The sequence below is a fragment of the Pan paniscus genome, chromosome 18 (genome assembly GCF_029289425.2).
Source record: "Pan paniscus chromosome 18, NHGRI_mPanPan1-v2.0_pri, whole genome shotgun sequence".
Classification (NCBI taxonomy): Eukaryota; Metazoa; Chordata; class Mammalia; order Primates; family Hominidae; genus Pan; species Pan paniscus.
In genome coordinates, this window is record NC_073267.2 from 28601459 (window position 1) to 28620932 (window position 19474).

General features: G+C 51.7%; 1 protein-coding gene across 5 annotated transcripts; it reads left to right on the forward strand.

The window, feature by feature from the left end:
* The first annotated feature begins 719 nt into the window (after window positions 1–719).
* KDM8 (lysine demethylase 8) lies at window positions 720–18796 on the forward strand. Of its 5 annotated transcripts, none has more exons than XM_003807756.4 (8): window positions 720–1012; window positions 7090–7618; window positions 10604–10770; window positions 11892–12024; window positions 12961–13005; window positions 15978–16127; window positions 17421–17513; window positions 17594–18796. In XM_003807756.4, exons 2-8 carry the CDS (start codon window positions 7121–7123, stop codon window positions 17756–17758), a joined length of 1251 nt encoding a protein of 416 aa, XP_003807804.4. In that variant the 5' UTR covers window positions 720–1012; window positions 7090–7120; the 3' UTR covers window positions 17759–18796. The 5 variants fall into 5 exon arrangements, with proteins under 5 accessions (XP_003807804.4, XP_003807805.4, XP_034807020.3 ...); XM_003807757.6 differs by lacking the exon at window positions 720–1012 and adding an exon at window positions 1324–1551; XM_034951131.3 differs by lacking the exon at window positions 720–1012 and adding an exon at window positions 1521–1613.
* Window positions 18797–19474: the final 678 nt, after the last annotated feature.

Here is a 19474-nt window from a genome sequence, read left to right on the forward strand (position 1 = left end):
TTCTCCTGGTAGTGAATAAGACTCATGAGATCTGATGGTTTTATAAGCGGTTTCCCTTTTCACTTGGTTCTCATTCTCTCGTCTTCCACCATGTAAAACGTGCCTTTCACCTTCCACCATGATTTTGAGGCCTCCCCAGCCATGTGGAACTGTGAATCCATTAAACCTTTTTGTTTGTAAATTGCCCAGTCTCGGGTATGTCTTTATCAGCAGCATGAAAGCGGACTAATACACTCCCTAAAATGGGGATGAGCATGATCATTACAATAGCTACGATCTTCATATTTTTAAAGTATTTTAGCACCGTACCTAGAATCCACTAATCTATGAACTGATCCTGAGCAAGCCTGTTTCCTACTCAGACCCCAAGCTCAGTACGAACATAACTTTCCATGCCTCTGTGCAATGCTGCAAAAGGCCTGCATACTTGGAGTCCACAGGAGAGTGTGCTCAAAACACAAAAGTCCCAGTGACCACGCACCACTCGGCATCAAAGCAAAGGTGGCAGGAGTGTGTCCCCTGGCCACTTGCCTTCTCACTCGAACAGACTGTGGATGCAGCACTTGCTCGTGGGTAATTGTGGATCTGACTTTCCAAAAGTACAAGTACGTGGCCACTTTAATCACTGAGCCTCAGTTTCGCTCTCTGTAAAATAGGGAGAACTAATAATCCTAGCTGCAGAGATTAAATGGTGGATGCAAACAGCCTTGTACGAAGTTGTTATCTGTGCAGAGGAAAAAGCGGTGTCACTAGCGTGGAAGGACCCAGAGGATACAGCCAAGCCTTTCTGTCTTCTCCATCCCCCGGCCTTTTAAACAGGAGTGGGGCGGGGCCACGGCATCGATCACTCGGCGCTCCTCCAGGCACTGCGTCGTGATCAGACGAGCGGTGAGCGATCGATACTCCTATGCTAGCCTCTGGCTCCTCAGGGGAGACAGCCGAGTGGTCGGACCAAACGCAACGAGTCCTCGCCAGCCCAAAGGCGACTCGACACCGTCCCAGCTGAAGAGAGGTTAGTCTGAGCAACTCGAGAGCGGAGTCAGCTCCAGTTCCTCAGAAGTGGAGAGGCCGGGTTCAGAGGCATAGACCGCGCGGGCGTCATGTGAAGCAGCCAAGCCCGGCCTCGCGCGTGCGCCTTGGAAAACCCCGAGGGTGGCTCGAGTTGCCGCATGCGCTCTGAGAATGCAATTTAGCTCGTCGCCGGCCTGCCCTGCCGGAGGATAAAGGGAAAGGTTCCGCGCGTGCGTATGCTCGTCTCATGGCAGTGGTTTTGCGCATGCGTGAGGGCAGGCCCTTACGGCGGGCTGCTGTGCGCTTTAGAGGTTCTTGGCGTCGCGTTGGTGTAGCCCTAGTGCGCCTGCGCGGGTTTTATACTCTGCTGTATGTGTGTCCGCTGCTTTTAGGCAACCAGCCGCTGCCCCTGGGCCGCAAGGCCGGCTGGAAACGATTCCGCCGTCAGGTCCCAAATATGAGCCGCGAGAAACGCAGCCCCGGGGAAGGCGCTGAGGAGGGAAGGGGGTCTGAGGCCTCGGGGCTCAAGGCCAGTGCGGGGTACGGGGGACCCTCTGGGGCCTGGGTGTGTGACTGCCCTAAGGAAAGGTGCTTGTAGCTCGGTAAGACTTAACGACGGGCATCGGTGCGTTTCCCGGCAACGGTAGGAATCGCCGTGCTCAGGAGGACTCGGGAGCAAGCCCGGGGACAGGAGGTGCGCAGGCGTTGGGGCCACACGGACGACCCAAACACAAGACTGTGTGCCCCTTAGAGAGCCAAAGGGATCCCTGTGCCATGAATTAAAGCTTTCTGGAAAATGTTCCAAACTTTCCTGGGAAGTTTTACGAAGCTCTTGTTTTTGCACAATTTTTGTGGAATACTGCCATAATAACATTGAGGAGATTAGAGAACTGGACCGCCTGTTCCCAGAAAGCTAGGTGTAGGCTGATCTGTCCTGGAAGCCCCTTTTGGGAGGCTTTCTCATGACCAGCATGGTGCTTGCAGAGTGCCCACCCTGAGACCCTCTGCAAATCACAGTGAGGCTCTCGGAGAGGCCATTCCACCCAGCCACCTTAAAGAATACTCAGGGAGGTGCTTTAGAGGAGTTGATGTTTAAAAATAATTTCAGGCTGGGCGCGGTGCCTCACACCTGTAATCCCAGCCCTTTGGGAGGCCGAGACAGGCCGATCACTTCAGGTCAGGAGTTCACAAGACCAGCCTGACCAACATGGCGCAACCCCGTCTCTACTAAAAATTAAAAATTAGCTGAGTGTGGTGGTGCACATCTGTAATCACAGCTGCTTGGGCGGCTGAGGCAGGAGAATTGCTTGAACCTGGGAAGTGGAGGTTGCAGTGAGCCAAGATTGGGCCAGTGCACTCCTGAGTGGCCTCGTATCTTCACTTTACAAGTCAGTCTCCCAGAGCTCAACAGGTATTGGCCTTCAAAGACCTCTTGTTGATCACAGAAGGTTTTTTTATTTTTATTTTTTTTGAGACAGAGTCTTTCTGTCACTCAGGCTGGAGTGCAATGGTGCGATCCCGCCTCACTGCAACCTCTGCCTCTCAAGTTCAAGCAATTCTCCTGCCTCTGCCTCCTGAGTAGCTGGGATTACAGGTGCCCGCCACTGTGCCTGGCTAGTTTTTCTATTTTTAGTAGAGACGGGGTTTCACCCTGTTGCCCAGGCTGGTTTTGAACTCCTGACCTCAGGGTGATCTGCTTGGCTTCCCAAAGTGCTCAGATTACAGGCGTGAGCCGCCACGCCCGGCCCAGAGAAGGCTTTATTTATTTTTGTGGGGAGGGGGGCGGTCAGGTATAGAAACAGCTTGAGTGGGCTTATGTCCTGGCTTTGTGAACTGGCCTCATAACCTGGAACAGCTTTCAGGGGGAGATCAAGTGTGGGTTGCATAAAACAGCTTTTGAGTGGACTTGATTCAGCCCCTAAATGCTCCTTACATAAAGTCTTGTCTGCTGGTGTATGAAATGATCTTGCAAAGAAGGTCAGAATATAGGCTGTTATGTGCTAACCTCTGAGTGGTTTTTCTCCTGGATTTATAAATAAGACTAAAATGAATCTTATAAAAGGCTTCTTGTTGGTCGTACTAAACAAAAAGGAGCCAAGTATAACCTGTATAAAACAGCCGGAATAGACTCAGGCCTGGACTTTATAAATTCACCATCCAGGCAGAATTCACTATGCAAACTGGCAAAGTAGGTCCCTGGTAGGTTATGGGATATATCCCTCTTGGAAGCCACTGCCCTGTCATCCTAGGATTCTCTCAAATTATTTTTATTATTTTTTTTGAGACGGAGTCTCGCTCTGTCACCCAGGCTGGAGTGCAGTGGCTAGATCTCAGCTCACCCCAACCTCTGCCTCCCAGGTTCAAGCAATTCTCCTACCTCAGCCTCCCGAGTAGCTGGGATTATAGGCGTGGACCACCACGCTGGCTAATTTTTGTATTTTTATTAGAGATGGGTTTTCACCATGTTGGCCAGGCTGGTCTCGAGCTCCTGACCTCAGGTCATCCAGCCTCCTCAGCCTCCCAAAGTGCTAGGATGACAGGCGTGAGCGATGCACGTGGCCTTAATATAAGACTTTATAAACAGCAATTCAGTGAGGAGTTCTGGGAAGCCAATCAATAAAGCCAGGCCATAAGGCTACTCTGGCTAGTCCTTTCCTCTAGAAAACCTCTATACAACAAGAAGCCTTTTTATCAGACCAGTATATGGGAAATGCCAGAAGGCTGATGAGCCTGGACCTGAGGCCATTCAGAAAGGCAGTGACCTGTGGCTCGCACCTGACCTTCCCAGGAGGGCCATCTCAAGTGGTTGGTGGTGTGAAGGCTGCTTCTCATAGCCCATGAGGCCAGCAGCCCTGGAAGATTGTTTCATACAGCCAGCAAGAGAGTGTTTCCCCAGCCAGACCAAGACTCCTTCTGTAAGGCCATTTTGCATGGCTAACAGGAGCCAATGTGAGGCTGCTCCCAGCGGGGTAGATGGACACAACAAACAATTCTTTCCTGGCACAATGAAGAAACCACGGATCGATTTGTAAAACTAAGACAAAATCTGACTTCACCTGGTCCTCAGACAAGCCGCCATCTATAGGAAGGCCAGTTTTTAAAACAAGTTACAAGGGCCGGGCGTGGTGGCTCACACCTGTAATCCCGGCACTTTAGGAGGCTGAGGTGGGTGGATCACTTGTGGTCAGGAGTTGGAGACCAGCCTGGCCAACATGGCGAAACCCTGTCTCTACTAAAAATACAAAAATTAGTCGGGCGTGATGGCATGCGTGCCTGTGGTCCCAGCTACTCAGAGGCTGAGGCAGGAGAATCGCTTGAACCTGGGAGGCGGAGATTGCAGTGAGCCGAGATCGCATCACTGCACTCCAGACTGGGTGACAGAGCAAGACTCCATCTCACAAAACTGCTTTGGAAGACTGCTTCCTATACCAGGATGTGGCTGTTTGATATGGCAACTACATAAAAGGCCAAATCAGAGATTTGGGGAAGCCTATGCAACAAGGCAGAAGACTGATGCGGCCAGAATGCCACTTCACCATGCTGCCAACATAAGGCCTTGTAGGAGGCTATAGTTTTATTTTTTGAAACAGGGTCTCACTCTGTCACCCAGACGGGAGTGCAGAGGCACAAACACGGTTCACTTGCAGCCTTAAACTCCTGAGCTCAAGCAATCTTCCTGCTTCAGCCCCCGGAGTAGCTGGGGCTACAGGTGTGTGCCACCATGACCAGCTAACTAATTTTTTAATTGTTTTTAGAGACAGGGTCTTTACATGTTGCCCAGGCTGGTCTCGAATTCTTGGACTCAAGCAGTCCTCCTGTTTCAGACTCCCGAGTAGCTGGGATTATAGGTGCCCTGCTGGGGGATAGTGTATAATAATCTTGAGGCCTTTGGGGAGGCCATTTCAAGTGGCTTATACAGAGGCAATCTGAAAAGCCATTTTGAAAATAAACTTATACAGCCATCCTGAAGCCTCTGTCTCTGGAAAACCATCATATATTGTCAACGTAAGTATCTCTGAAGGCCTTTTGATAAGGCCGTTCATTGAAGAACTCTGCATTAAAGAATAATCATAAGGCTATTTCATGTGGCCAAGAGCAGATAGTTTTGTACAGCCAACTCACAGTATTAGGAGGCCATCTTTCCCAGAAGGCTGTGTCCATTGGCCTTCAACATGAGGTCTCCAAGGCCGATTTGCAAAGTAGCAGATAGGCTGCCTATGAAGACCAAACATGAGGCCACCCTGGGAGGCCAGGTGACAAAGCAGACACGGGGCCACTGGGGGAACCTGGCTACAAAGCCGCACACGTGAGGCCACCTTGAGAAGCTGGCTTGGTAAGGCTGATAGGCGCCCTGTGAGGGGCCATTTTATAAGGTCACCCTGAAACACCAATTTACAAAGCCCGTAATCTGCATTGCAGAGAACAGGTTTATAGCCCATTTGAAACCCTCTGGGAGGCTGTTTTCTAAGGCCATCAAGAGACAGGTTTACAAAGCTGGTACGTAGAGCCCCAGTGGAAGCCAGTTTTATAGTAAGGCAATAAATGGTCTCCTGGGAGGCCTTTCCACTGGCCTTTATGAGAAGCCAGGATATGAGGCCCCTGAGGTCTTTTGGATGCTCAAGATGAGACTTCTCCATGTTGCTCTATAAGATTCATGTAAGCCACACACGGGATGAGCCAGGAGGCCACCCAGGGAGGCCAGGGATGGGCCCATGTGGTGTCTTGTGCTGGCCTAGTGGATAAGTCCATGCTGGAAATTGGACTGTGAAACGCTCCAAGAAGGCTGTGAATAAGGCCAACACAAGCCTTCTAGGAGGCTAGAGATAGAACCCACCCTGGCAGGCTGGGGCTCTCTGAGCCCTACCATACCCTGAGCTTGCTAGAAAGAAAGTTCATTGTGAACCAAGAATGGAAATGAACTCATTGTAAGCTCAGCCATGTGGATACAAAGTCCAAAGAGCTCACCCTTGAAGGCAATGAGTGTTCTGGGCAGACACCGCCACTTACTGTGTAGTTTGGCACAAATTGCTTAACCTCGAAATCTCAGTTTATTCATCTGTAAAACTCCCATCATAGGATTGCAAGGGATGTGTTAATCTATGTCAAGCATGCAGCATTGACATGGCGCACAGGAGAGGGTGCTGAGATCAGCCAGAATTTAAGCCCTGCTTCTGCACAAATGATTGACCATAGGCCTTGGGGCAAGTCACTTCATTTTTGTTTTTTTTTTTTAATTTGAGACAGGATCTTGCTCTGTCACCCAGGCTGGTGGCATGATCTCGGCTTACTGCAACCTTTGCCCCCAGGCTTAAGTGATCCCACCACCTTTAATCTCCCGAGTAGCTGGGACCACAGGCATGTACTGCCGTGCCCAACTAATTTTTGTATTTTTTGTAGAGACGGGGTCTTGCCATGTTGGCCAGGCTGGTCTTGAATTCCTGAGCTCAAGTGATCCAATTGCCTCGGCCTCCCAAAGTGCTGGGATTACAGGCGTGAGCCACCATGCCGGCCTTCTCGAATACTTTTCAAAGCCTGGCACTCCTGAGTGACTGCCATGAGGCAGACTCTGCTTTTAGGCTCTGGGAAACATAGGGGAATGAGCTACGTTCTTGTCCTGGTGGAGCTGGCAGTGCAGTGTTGGATAGACACACATGTAAGCAGGTGTTTTCATACATCCTGACAAGTACTGTAAGAGAAGCTCAAGGGCTGCAGGAACACAGAACACTGTTGGAGAGTCTTGGCAGGCCTCACATGGGGATATTTAAGATGGGCTTTAAAGGTTGGGTAGGAGTTTGCCAGGCAGCGGAGGGGTATGGGAGGCACTGCAGATGAGGACAATACACGTTCCTTCCTGAACAGACATTTATCCAGTGCTTGCTGAGTACCAGGTGTTGCGACAGGCCCTGAAGATACAGCGGTGACCCCAGACAGATGAGGGCCCTCCCCTCCAGAGCTTCTGCCCAACAGAGAAGACTGCTGTTGAAAAATCCTCGCAGATGAGATGCAGGAAGCTGCGGGAATGCACAGGGGATCAGGTCTGTCCTGGTGTCTAACTCTTGTTTCTCTCCACCTCCCCAGGCACGGGACTGAACCAGCTGGTGGTGGCCCGATGGCTGGAGACACCCACTGCCCCGCAGAGCCCCTGGCCAGAGAAGGCACTTTATGGGAGGCCCTCAGGGCGCTCCTGCCGCACAGTAAAGAAGACCTGAAGTTGGACCTTGGGGAGAAGGTGGAGAGGAGCGTGGTGACGTTGTTGCAGCGAGCCACTGAGCTCTTCTACGAGGGCAGGAGGGACGAGTGTCTGCAGAGCAGCGAGGTGATCCTGGACTACTCCTGGGAGAAGCTCAACACGGGCACGTGGCAGGACGTAGACAAAGACTGGCGCCGGGTCTACGCCATCGGCTGCCTCCTGAAAGCCCTGTGTCTGTGCCAGGCACCTGAGGATGCCAACACTGTGGCCGCAGCCCTGCGGGTCTGTGACATGGGCCTGCTGATGGGGGCAGCCATCCTGGGGGACATCCTTCTTAAAGTCGCTGCCATCCTCCAGACACACCTCCCTGGAAAGAGGCCTGCCCACGGCTCCATCCCAGAGCAACCCTGCACAAAGGTATGTGGGGGAGATTGTCCCCAAGCACACTAGCCATCCAGCAACCCTGTTGTTCTAGAAATTCCGAGTCATGTCTCCCCTGGGGTGAGGCCTCGTGGCCTGCAACCCCTCTGGTGGAAAACAGCACCGCCATTGATTTTGGATTTCTGTTTGTTTTTGGAAGCAGGCTCCCGTTCTGTCGCCCAGGCTGGAGTGCAGTAGTGTGATCTCGGCTCCTTGCAGCCTCCACTTCCTGGACTCAAGCAATCCTTCTGCCTCAGCCTCCTTAGTAGCTGGAACTATGTATGGGTGCATGGCACCACACCCAGCTAATTTTTTTAGTTTCTTATTTATTTTTTATTTTTTGTATAGATAGGGTCTTATGTTTCTCAGGCTAATCTGGAACTCCCGGCCTAAAACAGTCCTCCTGTCGTGGCCTCCCGAAGCACTGAGATTACAGGTGTGAGCCACCGTGCTCAGCCCCCATTGATTTTGGAAATGGAACAGCTCCATTCATTTTCTCTCTCTTTTTTTTTTTTTTTGCAAAGGCAGTGCCCTTTAAGCAGAGAGGCAGCAGAGAAACTTTGTGGTTCCCGAGGGAAACAGCTTAAAGCGATTATGTGGGTGAGAGCTGCAGCCAGTGGCAGCCCGTTTCTTTCAGCTTCTTGGTGGGCTTGCTGAAGTCTCACCCAGGCGAGGCGATACCTCTGGCTGCTTCTGTCTCTGTGCTCCTGGGTTTGGATGAGATACTACAACTAGCTGATGTCTGTTTTGGGATCAATCTCTCCCACCCCTTGGGTCTATGTGCCTGTTCCAAAGAGCACCCCCAGGAACACAGCATGGTTTACTCTGAAGGCTTCAGGTCCTGGTGCCGACACACAGGCCTCACTTACAACACACCCAAGCAAGTCACTTAACCTCCTTTGAGCCTCGGTTTCCTTGTCTGTAGAGTGGCAGAGTACTGACCCACAGAAAGAAATGACTAAGACTGTACTAGACGCTCGGTAGTGGAATTATGGGATGCTTCTGACATTTTTCTAAATGCTTTGCTATGTTTTCCGAATTTCCTACAATGCATATTATTATTATTATTATTTTTGAGACGAAGTCTCACTCTGTCGCCCCGGCTGGAGGGCAGTGGCGCAATCTTAGCTCCCTGCAACCTCTGCCTCCCAGGTTCAAACGATTCTCCTGCCTCAGTCTCCCAAGTAGCTGGGATTATAGGCGCCCACCACCACGCCCGGCAATTTTTGTATTTTTAATAGAGACAGGGTTTCACCATGTTGGCCAGGCTTGTCTGGACTTCAGGTGATCCACCCACCTCAGCCTCCTAAGTGCTGGGATTACAGGCATGAGCCACAAATTATTTTTATATAAGAAAAATGCAAGTGATTGACACTAAACACACAGGCTTGTAACCAAAATAAAAGAAAATCAAATAAAGGGAGAAGAAAATTTTTCCACAAATATGTCAATGAATATCTCTATTACGTAAGGAATGGTACAAAATCAATAGGGAAAAAATCTTGAGCCCCAGGAGGTAGAAATCCAGGAACCTGAACAGACTGTTCACAAGAAGGAAATAGATCTGTTAAACAAATGTGCAGGAGAATGTTCAGCCTCACCTCTGGTTAAAAAAATAAAAGAGAGAGATGCAAATAGCAAAACAGCATTTCATCTTTGGCTGTTAAGTTAGCAAACAAGGCTTCATATGATACCCGGTGTTGCCAAGGGCACCATGTGGCCAAGGGCATGGGGTGTGGGTTGCTCTTTTGTTTCATTTTTTTTACAGACAGGGTCTTGCCCAGTCACCCACGCTGGAGTGCAGTGGCACAATCATAGCTCTCTGCAAGCCGGGCATGGTGGCTCACGCCTATAATCCCAGCACTTTGGGAGGCTGAGGCCGGCAGATCACCTGAGGGCAGGAGTTCAAGACCAGCCTGGCCAACATGGTGAAACCTCATATCTACTAAAAATACAAAAATTTGCTGGGTGTCCTGGCACACGCCTGTAATCCCAGCTACTCTGGAGGCTGAGGCAGGAGAATTGCTTGAACCCCTGAGGCGGAGGTTGTAGTGAGCCAAGATCGTGCCACTGCACTCCAGCCTGGGCAACAGAGCAAGACTCAGTCTCAATAAATAAATAAATAAATAAATAAATAAATAAATAAATAAATAAATAAAACATAGCTCACTGCAGCCTCGACCTCCTAGGCTTAGGTGATTTCTCCTACCTCAGCTTCCCGAGTGGCTGGGACTACAGGCATGTACCACCACACCGAGCTTTTTAAATTTTTTCTAGAGACAGAGGTTTCTCTATGTTGCCCAGGCTCGTTTCAAACTCCTGGGCTCAAGCAGTCCTTCCACCTTGGTCTCCCAAAGTGCTGGGATTACAGGTATGAGCCAGTGTGGCTGGCCATTTCCCAGCAGGTTCACACCTGTGGACACTGAGGTTCTCAAGCAGCAAGTAACTTACTCAGGTCACCCAGTTGGGAGATGGTTAAGTAAATGATGGTGCAGCCACTCCTAAGAAACTGTAAGGACCGGGTGGCCACGTGGAAACTGCTTTTGATAAATGATTGGAGGGGAGAGGCAGGGCTGCTGCTTCATCATTGCTGTTACTCCCAGCGGGTCAGAGATATTTTGTGTGTGTGTGTGTGTGTGTGTGTGTGTGTGTGTGTGTGTAAGATGGGAAAAGAATAGGAATGAGAAGACCTTAAGATGGTGAAGTTGGAGATAGTAAGTTTTCCTTTATTGCGGAATGTCTGTGAAAGCAGTTTATAATGAAACAAACATTTTTGATGAAATGGTTAAGAAAAAAACCACCTTGATCTCATGAAGAGCAAATAGTAATAGTAGCAGTAATAATAACAAACGTTGTCTATTGTTGTTACTGGTACTCTTGACAGCTAAGCTCTCCTACCCCTGACACAGGTTCCTGGTGGAATACCTCAAATGTCGACTTCCTGAGGTGGTTGCTATTTTGTTCTGTTTTGATTTTAAACAGAAAGCAAGGGCGGACCATGGTTTGATTCCAGATGTGAAGTTAGAAAAAACAGTCCCCCGGCTGCACCGTCCATCCCTCCAGCATTTCAGGGAGCAGTTTTTGGTTCCAGGGAGGCCCGTGATCCTGAAAGGCGTGGCTGACCACTGGCCGTGCATGCAGAAGTGGAGGTGGGTGGTCGCCGAGGGAGGTGAGGTCCCTTTTCCCATTTTAGCGTTCCCCAGGGCTCCCTGAATTCCTCCCGACCATCCCCAGGGAAATGCAACCTTGTAGATGCTTCACTAGCAGCCCTTGACTGATTGCCAAGGGGTTAAGAGTGAAAAGTAAGGTGCTCTGAATTTATGCCGCAGGTTATGGGATTCTTACCTTCTACCTTGCTCGCCCTAAGCGGTTTTTTAATGAGTCCCTAAGTGGCAGTCCTAGGATGTGTCTGTTATGCAATTTTACAGGATCCTAGCAATTTCAGACCATCTCAGGGCCCTGAGGCTAAGCGCAGAAATAACCCAAGAGACAGCCCCTCTCTCTCTGAGGGATTCTGTGGTCTCTTGTGTTTGTTTCTAGTCCTTTCTCAGAATCATGATGGGGAGATCAGATCAGGCAGCTGGAGCGTGGCTGTCATGCCGCGGCTCTGCATGAGTTTGGAAATAAGGAGGCATCTCTCCAGGAAGGTAGATGGAGTCAGCCTGTTTTGTGGTTTAGCGGAGGGAATGGTACCCGCTGAGACATGTGGAGGAATTCTTATTGCAGGAGCTGTCCTCACAGCAAGGCTTCATTAAGCATTTTACTACGTACCTGGCACTAGGACAGGTGTTGTCATCACCCCCATTCTGTAAATGGGGATCAAGGACTCAGGTTCAGTAACCTGCATCAGATCCCCTGGCCTGTAACTGATGAGGCCTGGAATCAGTCCCAGGCTAGAGGGCAGAGTGCAGGAGACTGCCACCTGCCACGCTGTCCACTATTTGTTCAAAGGTTTCTCAGCTTAGTGGCAAAATGAGCAAAGAAAGAAGTGAGGAGGCCGTTGGCAAGCAGGGAACTAGAGCAGCCCAGCCAACCAGACTTACCGGCCCAATCTGCAAAGCTGCACAGCACTGTGTATGAGCCACACAGCCTTGAGCAGGGAGCCCCACCTCTCCATGCCGGTTTCCTCATCAGTGAAGCTGGGGATGACAGTCCTTGTCTCTGCACATGAGGTTTTCCAAGGATGAAAGGGGACCACATGCAAAGCACACTTAGTACTATGCCCAACAGATATTAGCAGTGACGATGCCAATGTGTGTCTTTCTGCTAGTTTGGAGTATATCCAAGAGATCGCTGGCTGCCGAACTGTCCCAGTGGAAGTTGGTTCGAGGTACACAGATGAGGAATGGTCCCAGACCCTCATGACGGTCAACGAGTTCATCAGCAAATACATCGTGAATGAGGTACATCATGGGGACTCCTTTCCCCTAATACTTGCAAGGGAGAGAGCATAGTACATTTAGGCAAATAACCCTCCATGTGTTGTAATGGGAGGTTTTGGAGGAGCCAGTCTGTAAGTCTGTGGTCGGAGGGATGACCACAGCGAGGAAGCCAGGCTGCTTGGCCAGCAGACATGAGGGATTCATGTCAGGTCCTTTTTAATGGGCAGGGGAGTATAATTCAGTGGGTTTTAGCCTGTTCCAAAAGTTGGACAGCTAAGTCTAGAGTATGTGTATTTAAATTTTTAATAGCAGCCAGGCATGGTGGCTCACACCTGTAATCCCAGCACTTTGGGAGGCTGAGGCAGGCGGATCACTTGAAACCAGGAGTTCAAGACCAGCCTGGGAAACATAGTGAAACCCTGTCTCTATAAAAAATATAAAAATTAGCTGGGTATAGTGGTACGTGCCTGTAATCCCAGCTACTCAAGAGGCTGAGGTGGGGCAAATTGCTTGAGCCCAGGAGGCAGAGGTTGCAGTGAGCCAAGATCAGGCCACTGCATTCCAGCTTGGACAATAGAACCAGGCCCTGTCAAAATTAGGACAGGACAGGATAGGACAATTTATTTTTCTCAAAAGTTAGATCACTTATACTTTCACCAGCAATTAACACAAGTGTCCATTTTCTTACATCTTTGCCTGCACTGTTTGTTGCCATTTTATGAAAATGTTTGCCAATCAGATGGATGAGATCAGTGCTTTACAAACTGGGTACCCCGGTGCTGGAGAGGTTCTTTGAAGCTGCCCCAGGGCCTCTAAGGGTTGGAGAGGACCACTCAGGATGGAGTGGAAGGGTGACGGGGGCTGCAGCTGGGGCCAGCTGGACAGCAGCAGCAGGAGGGCATCTATCATAACTAACTGGGCTTTCTGTGTTGCCTCTGGTTTTCCCCGGTGGATTAGCCAAGGGACGTCGGGTACCTTGCTCAGCACCAGCTCTTTGACCAGGTAAGTCTGAGGCCACGCACCTCTGTCCCTCACCGTCTCACCTTCCCCTCTCCTCCCCTCCTGGGCTCAGTGCGGCTGGAGCAGTGAGCGTGAGTAGGAGGGAGGCAGCAGGTGAGGCTAGGAAGGTGACAGGACGTGGGTGATGAGGAGCCATTTTCCTAAAGTGACAGGAAACACTGGGGGGTTGCCAGTGCCCCGAGGATTGTAGGGGCTGCTGTTCAGAGATGAAGGGAGCAGCTGTCGGAGCGGGTGGCTGGCTGGGCTATTGCTGTGGTGCAAGGAGAGGTGATGCTGGCAGGTGGAGCAGTTCAAGACCGGTGTGAACCACTGAGCCCTGGACGTGGGTGGATGTGTGGGGGAGGGAGGGAAGATCGGGGAAGATGCCCAGATTCAGGACCCCAAAACACTAAATAGATGGAGCTGGGGTGCCCAGGAGGGACCTGGCTGGTGTGGTGTCTGCCAGGAGTGCCCAGGAAGGCAGCCCTTGGCAGGATTCAAGGATAGGGCCAGGTGCGTGCCCTGAACGTGGAAGACTCGAGTCAGTCGGGGTCAGGGCTACAGCCAAGGGTGGGCTGGGGCCGCACCTCTGTAGCCTTTGCAGTGGGGCCCTGGGATGCTGATCAGCTGCTGTATCTACTGCTGAAGCCAGGACTGCCTCTCTGTCTCGATGGGGGACCCAGGGCCAGTAGGGGCTGTGCCAGGAGCCTTCATGCCGACATTAAAGGAGGCTGGCGGTTTCTCTTCCCCAGGCCTCCCTATTAGGACTTGTGCATCCTGCATCCTGTCCATGTCACTTGCTAAGTGAAGGAAAGGGGGATTCTAATTGATCAGGTCCCTACTGTGTGATCCCGAGACCCACCTTTCCCCTGACCCCGGTCATCCGGGGGGCATGGCCTCAGTGTGGGCCGGGGACCCTGGAAGCCATGGTTAACCTTGGCTCCCTGTCCTGGAGCAGCTGTTTCATACTTTGTAGAACAGGAGGAGTTATATTTAGGAGTAGAAGGCCAAGTTCACAGTGACTTTCAAGATGAGCCAGGACTTGAAAGATGTTTCGGGTAATGGAGGGCCGCCTGGGTGTTTACCTTGGGTCCCAGAGCTGAGTGTCTACCATGCTGTGGAGAGGACCCTGGGGAAGTCCCAGCAGCCCATGCCCAGGTGTTATCATGCCGTGTGGCAAGGACAGTGTTCTAGAACCTTCTCTACCTACGGGACGCTCAGGGACTCCTACCAAATTCTTGTCCCAGAACCTTTTATTGACTTTTCTCCCAGGGACCCCGTGTTCTAGAAGATTTTGGTCATCAGTTTAAGCCTGCCTCAGTTATCAGTCACATCTCGGGAGCACTGATTCCCTTCGGGTCTCTGCATCCTTGGCCAGTGATTCTGATGACATGATCTGGTTAGCCAATCACCTTTCAGAAATCCTGATGATGTCATCAGGGACCAATCATAGTTTCTGCTCAGATTCCACAGGGCCAGTTCTGGTCAAAAGCAGCAGTGTCGGGTATTACCTTTGGGAGGAACCCCCCACAGCCCTGAGAGGGACCTCAGCTTGCGAACTTGTACTTCAGTCCTAAGCAGCAGGCGCGGCTGCGTTTCTGCACAGCTGATTTGAGACAGGTTCTTAAAGGTCTGAATAGCAGTGTCTGGGACCAAGCTCCCTGCAGGGAGAACATTCCAGCTTTTCCTGGTACACACTGGTTTCTGAGCCAGCAGCCTGAAGTTACCGTCACTGCTCCCGAAGGAATGGTAGTGTCCACCTGCAGGTGCCTTCAGGCTGCGGAGCAGTGACTCTTAAAAAGACCTGTGTCCCTCTGGCAACCCTATTTTCATGCCTCTCAAGCTTGAAAAATGCCGCCAGGTCCATCCAGGGTCCCGTGAAGAACCCTGGGGTTCTTGGTGGCCTGGGGGGTGTGGGCTGCTGGCCTGCTCTGGTGGGTTCAATCCCGGAGGTAACTGAGGTGCCTGCTAAGGGTCTGGACAGGAAGTGGACTTAGAGTGAGTGTGTTTTCACTCTGAGACTCTGGCTTTGTGTAAAGGAGGCCAGGGCCATGTGCAGTGGCTCATACCTATAGTCCCAGCACTTTGGGAGACCAAGCAGGACCAGCCTGGACAACATAGCAAGACCCCATCTCTACAAAAATAAAATTAGCCAGGCACGGTGGCATGCTCCTGTGGTCCCAGCAATTTGGGAGGCTGAGGCAGGAGGATCGCTTAAGCTCTGCAGGTTGAGGCGACAGTGAGCCATGATGGTACCACTGCACTCCGGACTGGGTGACAGAACAAGACTGTCTTTGAAAAAAAAAATTACAATAAATAAATAAAGGAGGCCAGGCCACTGCGGCCCTGCCCCACTGTGAACATCCAAGATCGCTTGATGTGTGGCATATAACTCTGTCAGAGGCCATGGGGAGCCGCCCCACCCTTACTGCATCATATAAAGCTCAGAGCACAGACCCAGGCCCACACCTGCCTTTCTCGTCAGGCAGTTTCTCTTCTCTGCCCAGCCTGTTTCTGCCAGGTATGGCAACAAATCCTCTGTGCCTACCCTGGCTTTTAAAACTAGGACGGCAAGGGCCGGGTGCGGTGGCTCACGCCTGTAATCCCAGTACTTTGGGAGGCCGAGGCGGGTGGATCAATTAAGTCTAGGATTTTGAGAGCAGCCTATGCAACATGGCGAAACCCTGTCTCTACAAAAATAAAAATTAAAAAAAATTAGCCGGGTGTGGTGCATGCTTGTAGTCCCAGCTACTAAGGAGGCTGAGGTGGGAGGATCACTTGAGCCCAGGAGGCAGAGGCTGCAGTGAGCTGAGATCACGCCACTGCACTCCAGCCTGAGAAACAGAGCCAGACCCTGTCTCAAACACACACACACATAATGGATATAGGTATGTGTTTCTGACTCTTCGTTGGCCTCCGGGCTGCGGTGTCCCCAGCCGGATCCCCACATCTCATGTCTGCTCTGCCGCCCACAGATCCCGGAGTTGAAGCAGGACATCAGCATCCCCGACTACTGCAGCCTGGGCGATGGGGAGGAGGAGGAAATCACCATCAATGCCTGGTTTGGTCCCCAGGGAACCGTCTCCCCACTACATCAGGATCCCCAGCAAAACTTCCTAGTGCAGGTTGGAGCTGCAGCTGGAATAGTGGCCTTCTAGCTCCTCCTGGCCCAGACACCTGGCCGGCCACATTCTCTGCCTTTAAACACCGGGCTCTTAAAAAGAAACAAGAAGCACTGAAGGGGATGAGGACAAAAATATAAAGCAAACCCACAAACGGCCCCAGGCCCAGGAAGGCCTCTGCAGTCGGTGCTTCCAGAAGCGGCTCCTCCTGCATGTGCTCCTCCCAAGATCCCTCACAGGGGAGCCCTCGGGAGAGGGAGCGAGTGCTGGTGTGGGTGCCCAGTGCCTCTGCCCCTCCCCGCCTGCTACCCATGCGATCCAGACCAGCTTCCAAATAGGAGGTGGCAGGTTGGGGGAGGAGTTTTCTCAGTCACTGGGAGGTTTTTTTCCTGAGGCCCAGTCAGAGGAGCAGATGGATTTGCTGCAAGGGGAGGCACCTCTGTCTACTGCTGTAAGACCACCCTGGTTTTCGCAGGCAAAGAGAGGTTTAGTAAAGGAGAACATTCTCCTACCCCAGCAGACCAGTCCAGAGAGGCAGCCCAGGAGTGGGCTAAGAGCTGGGCTTCGGGAGCCAGCCTGCCTGGCGCAGACAGCAGCCCTGCCACACCTCAGCTGTGTGAGCTTGGGCAGCTCATTTAATCTCTCTGTGCCTCAGTTTCCTCACCTGCAAAATGAGAGTGAAGATAAACCACCTCAGTTTATCTTCACAGAGGATTAAGCCAGTTAACACACATAAAGCACTTAAGCAGTGCCTGGCACAGACAAGCGCCTAATAATTGTGGGCTCCAAAAATGAAGTTATTTTTCAAAATGTATTTGGAAGAAAAACATACCTTAGGCCAAGTTTGGTAGTTCACACCTATAATCCCAGCACTTTGGGAGACCGAGTCAGGAGGATCACTTGAGGCCAGGAGTTCAAGACCAGCCTGGGCAACATATTAAAACCTAATCTCTACCAAAAATAAAAATACAAAAATCAGCTGGGTGTGGTGGGGCATACCTGTAGTCCCAACTACTGGGGAGGCTGGGGCAGGAGGATCTCTGGAGGCCAGGAGGTCGAGACTGCAGTGAGCCATGATCGCACCACTGCACTCCAGCCTGGATGACCGAGTGAGACCCTGTCTCTAAAAAATAAAAAAGAAAGAAAAACACACACGTGGAACCATAAGCATGTGTGTGGTGGGGAAGGGCAGGCTGGGCCCAGGGAGCAGCATGTGGAAGGGCACAGAGGCCAGAGTGGGCTTGGGGCAGCAGTGGAGTGAGGCCACCAGCTGACTGTCAAGGTCTCTCTCCCCAGGTGATGGGGAGGAAGTACATCCAGCTGTATTCCCCGCAGGAGTCAGGGGCTCTGTACCCTCATGACACGCACCTTCTCCATAACACGAGCCAGGTGGGCACTAGGGGTCTGGGGTGACGTTGCAGGTTCTCCCCACTGCCCCTGCAGATGATGACGTCCTTTGCTTTCTTCAGGTTGACGTGGAGAATCCCGACCTGGAAAAGTTCCCCAAGTTTGCCAAGGCCCCATTCCTGTCCTGCATCCTGTCTCCTGGAGAGATCCTGTTCATCCCGGTGAAATACTGGCATTACGTGCGGGCTCTGGATTTGAGCTTCTCGGTCAGCTTCTGGTGGTCGTAGCCAGGATAGGAGCTGAAAGGGCCTGACATGCAGACAGCATTCATCTGTTCACTAATTTCCTGGGTCCTGGAATCTATAGAGACAAGCAGGACTGAACCTGTGTCCTGAAGAGCCTTCACTGCCCAGTGGCAGCCCTGGGGGGCTGAGCTCCAGCACTGGACAGGCACAGAGTGGGGGCTGCCCAGGAAGGAGCACACTCCAGGCCAGGGGTGCATGGCAGAGGAAGGTGGCGAGAGCCCAGAAGGACACTGCAGGCAGACAGCCTGCATGGGGACTCTGGCATCAGAAAGCCTAATGTTTTTGGGAAACGGGTGGGTCACACGGGCAGGGGTGAAACATGGGCTCTGAGGTTGGCTACTTGATTCAAACCCGGCCGCACTGCATACCTGCTGTGTGACTTGGCCAGGATCCCTCACTTCGCTGTGCCCATATGGAAAAGAGGGCAAGGCCAGTCCTCACTGCCGAGGGCCGAGAAGGCGGTGCTGAGCCCCTGCTGCTGCATGAACCTTAGCCGCTGTCACTGATCCCAATTACTCTGATCCCTTTGCCCTTCCTTCCCATAACGGCCTGCTGGACGCCACAGCCTGAATACTGGAGAGAGCTGGACATTGCCCAGGTCACAGGAGAGAGTCCGTAGAGACCTGCGCAGGAGCCCGGACCCCTGCTGAGCAGTGGGAGCTTTCTGTCATCCCCATGGCTCAAGGATAACCTACCTGCCTGCAGAGGAGTGCGAAGGTCTTGCTGGATGACTTTTCACCCACACTCACCCAGGAGCAGGCTCCCAAGTGAAGAAACCACCGAACCATCACCAGCTCCTAGAAGCCTCCCTCCCACCGCCTTCTAGTCACCATCCCCCAGAAGTAATGACTCTCAAACCTGGGGGATTTGAGGCCAGGGGGAGAGCCAGGCTCTATGCTTTCTGTAATTGTGTCTCGTTTGTGTGCACGCAGGTTTGTTTTATGTTTTGGCCATTAAGATTTTCCCCAGCCCTCTGTTTTTTGTTTTTTAAACTAAATAGAGATGGGATCTTGTTATGTTGCCCAGGCTGGTCTTGAACTTCTGGGCTTAAGCAATCCTCCCACCTTGGCCTCCCAAAGTGCTGGGGTTACAGGTGTGAGCCACATGCCAGCCTTGGCTTCTTTCTTCCCCCCTTCTAAGATAGGCCTGGGGAAAAGAGCCCTGAGGGTTGAGCTGCCATCCTGCCACTGGCTCAGCTGCTTGTCTTTTAGCCAAAAATCAAGCAGCCCCAGGAAAGATTCTGGTTGGCCAGGAGGTAGCTACCCTGGGGTAACTAGAAGGGGGATGGGAAAGTGGCCGTGGGCAGCTGAACTCCAGCTCCTGATGCCCTCTACCCAGGCCAAGGAATTTGACTTTATCGTGTAGGTCCTGGGGTTCTCAGCCTTTGAGCAGACACAGCAGAATCTGCATTCTCGAAAGCTGGCTGTTGGCAGGGAGAGGCCGTGATACTCATCCTGGGAGTGGGCTGCCGAGGGGCCATGGGCGTGCTGGGGAGTGACAAACACAAGAGCTATCTGGAAGCTAAGTCCACTTGGCTCTGTGGGCAGCTGTTTGCAAGGACATTGTTTATTCCCTGCCATGGTTAATAGTGAATTACCTAATCTTTCACAGGAAGAATTTACACCAGATGTCAACACCCCTGAAAGTAGCGAGGCATGAAACAGGGACGCCCTCATGACTAGGTTCGCCATTAGTGAG

Coding starts and splice junctions, on each gene's coding strand:
- KDM8 (XM_003807757.6), top strand. CDS start 1,469: ATGAGCCGCGAGAAACGCAGCCCCGGGGAAGGCGCTGAGGAGGGAAGG. Junction 1,552..7,089: donor GGGCTCAAGGCCAGTGCGGG/GTACGGGGGACC, acceptor CCACCTCCCCAG/GCACGGGACTGAACCAGCTG. Junction 7,619..10,603: donor CAGAGCAACCCTGCACAAAG/GTATGTGGGGGA, acceptor GATTTTAAACAG/AAAGCAAGGGCGGACCATGG.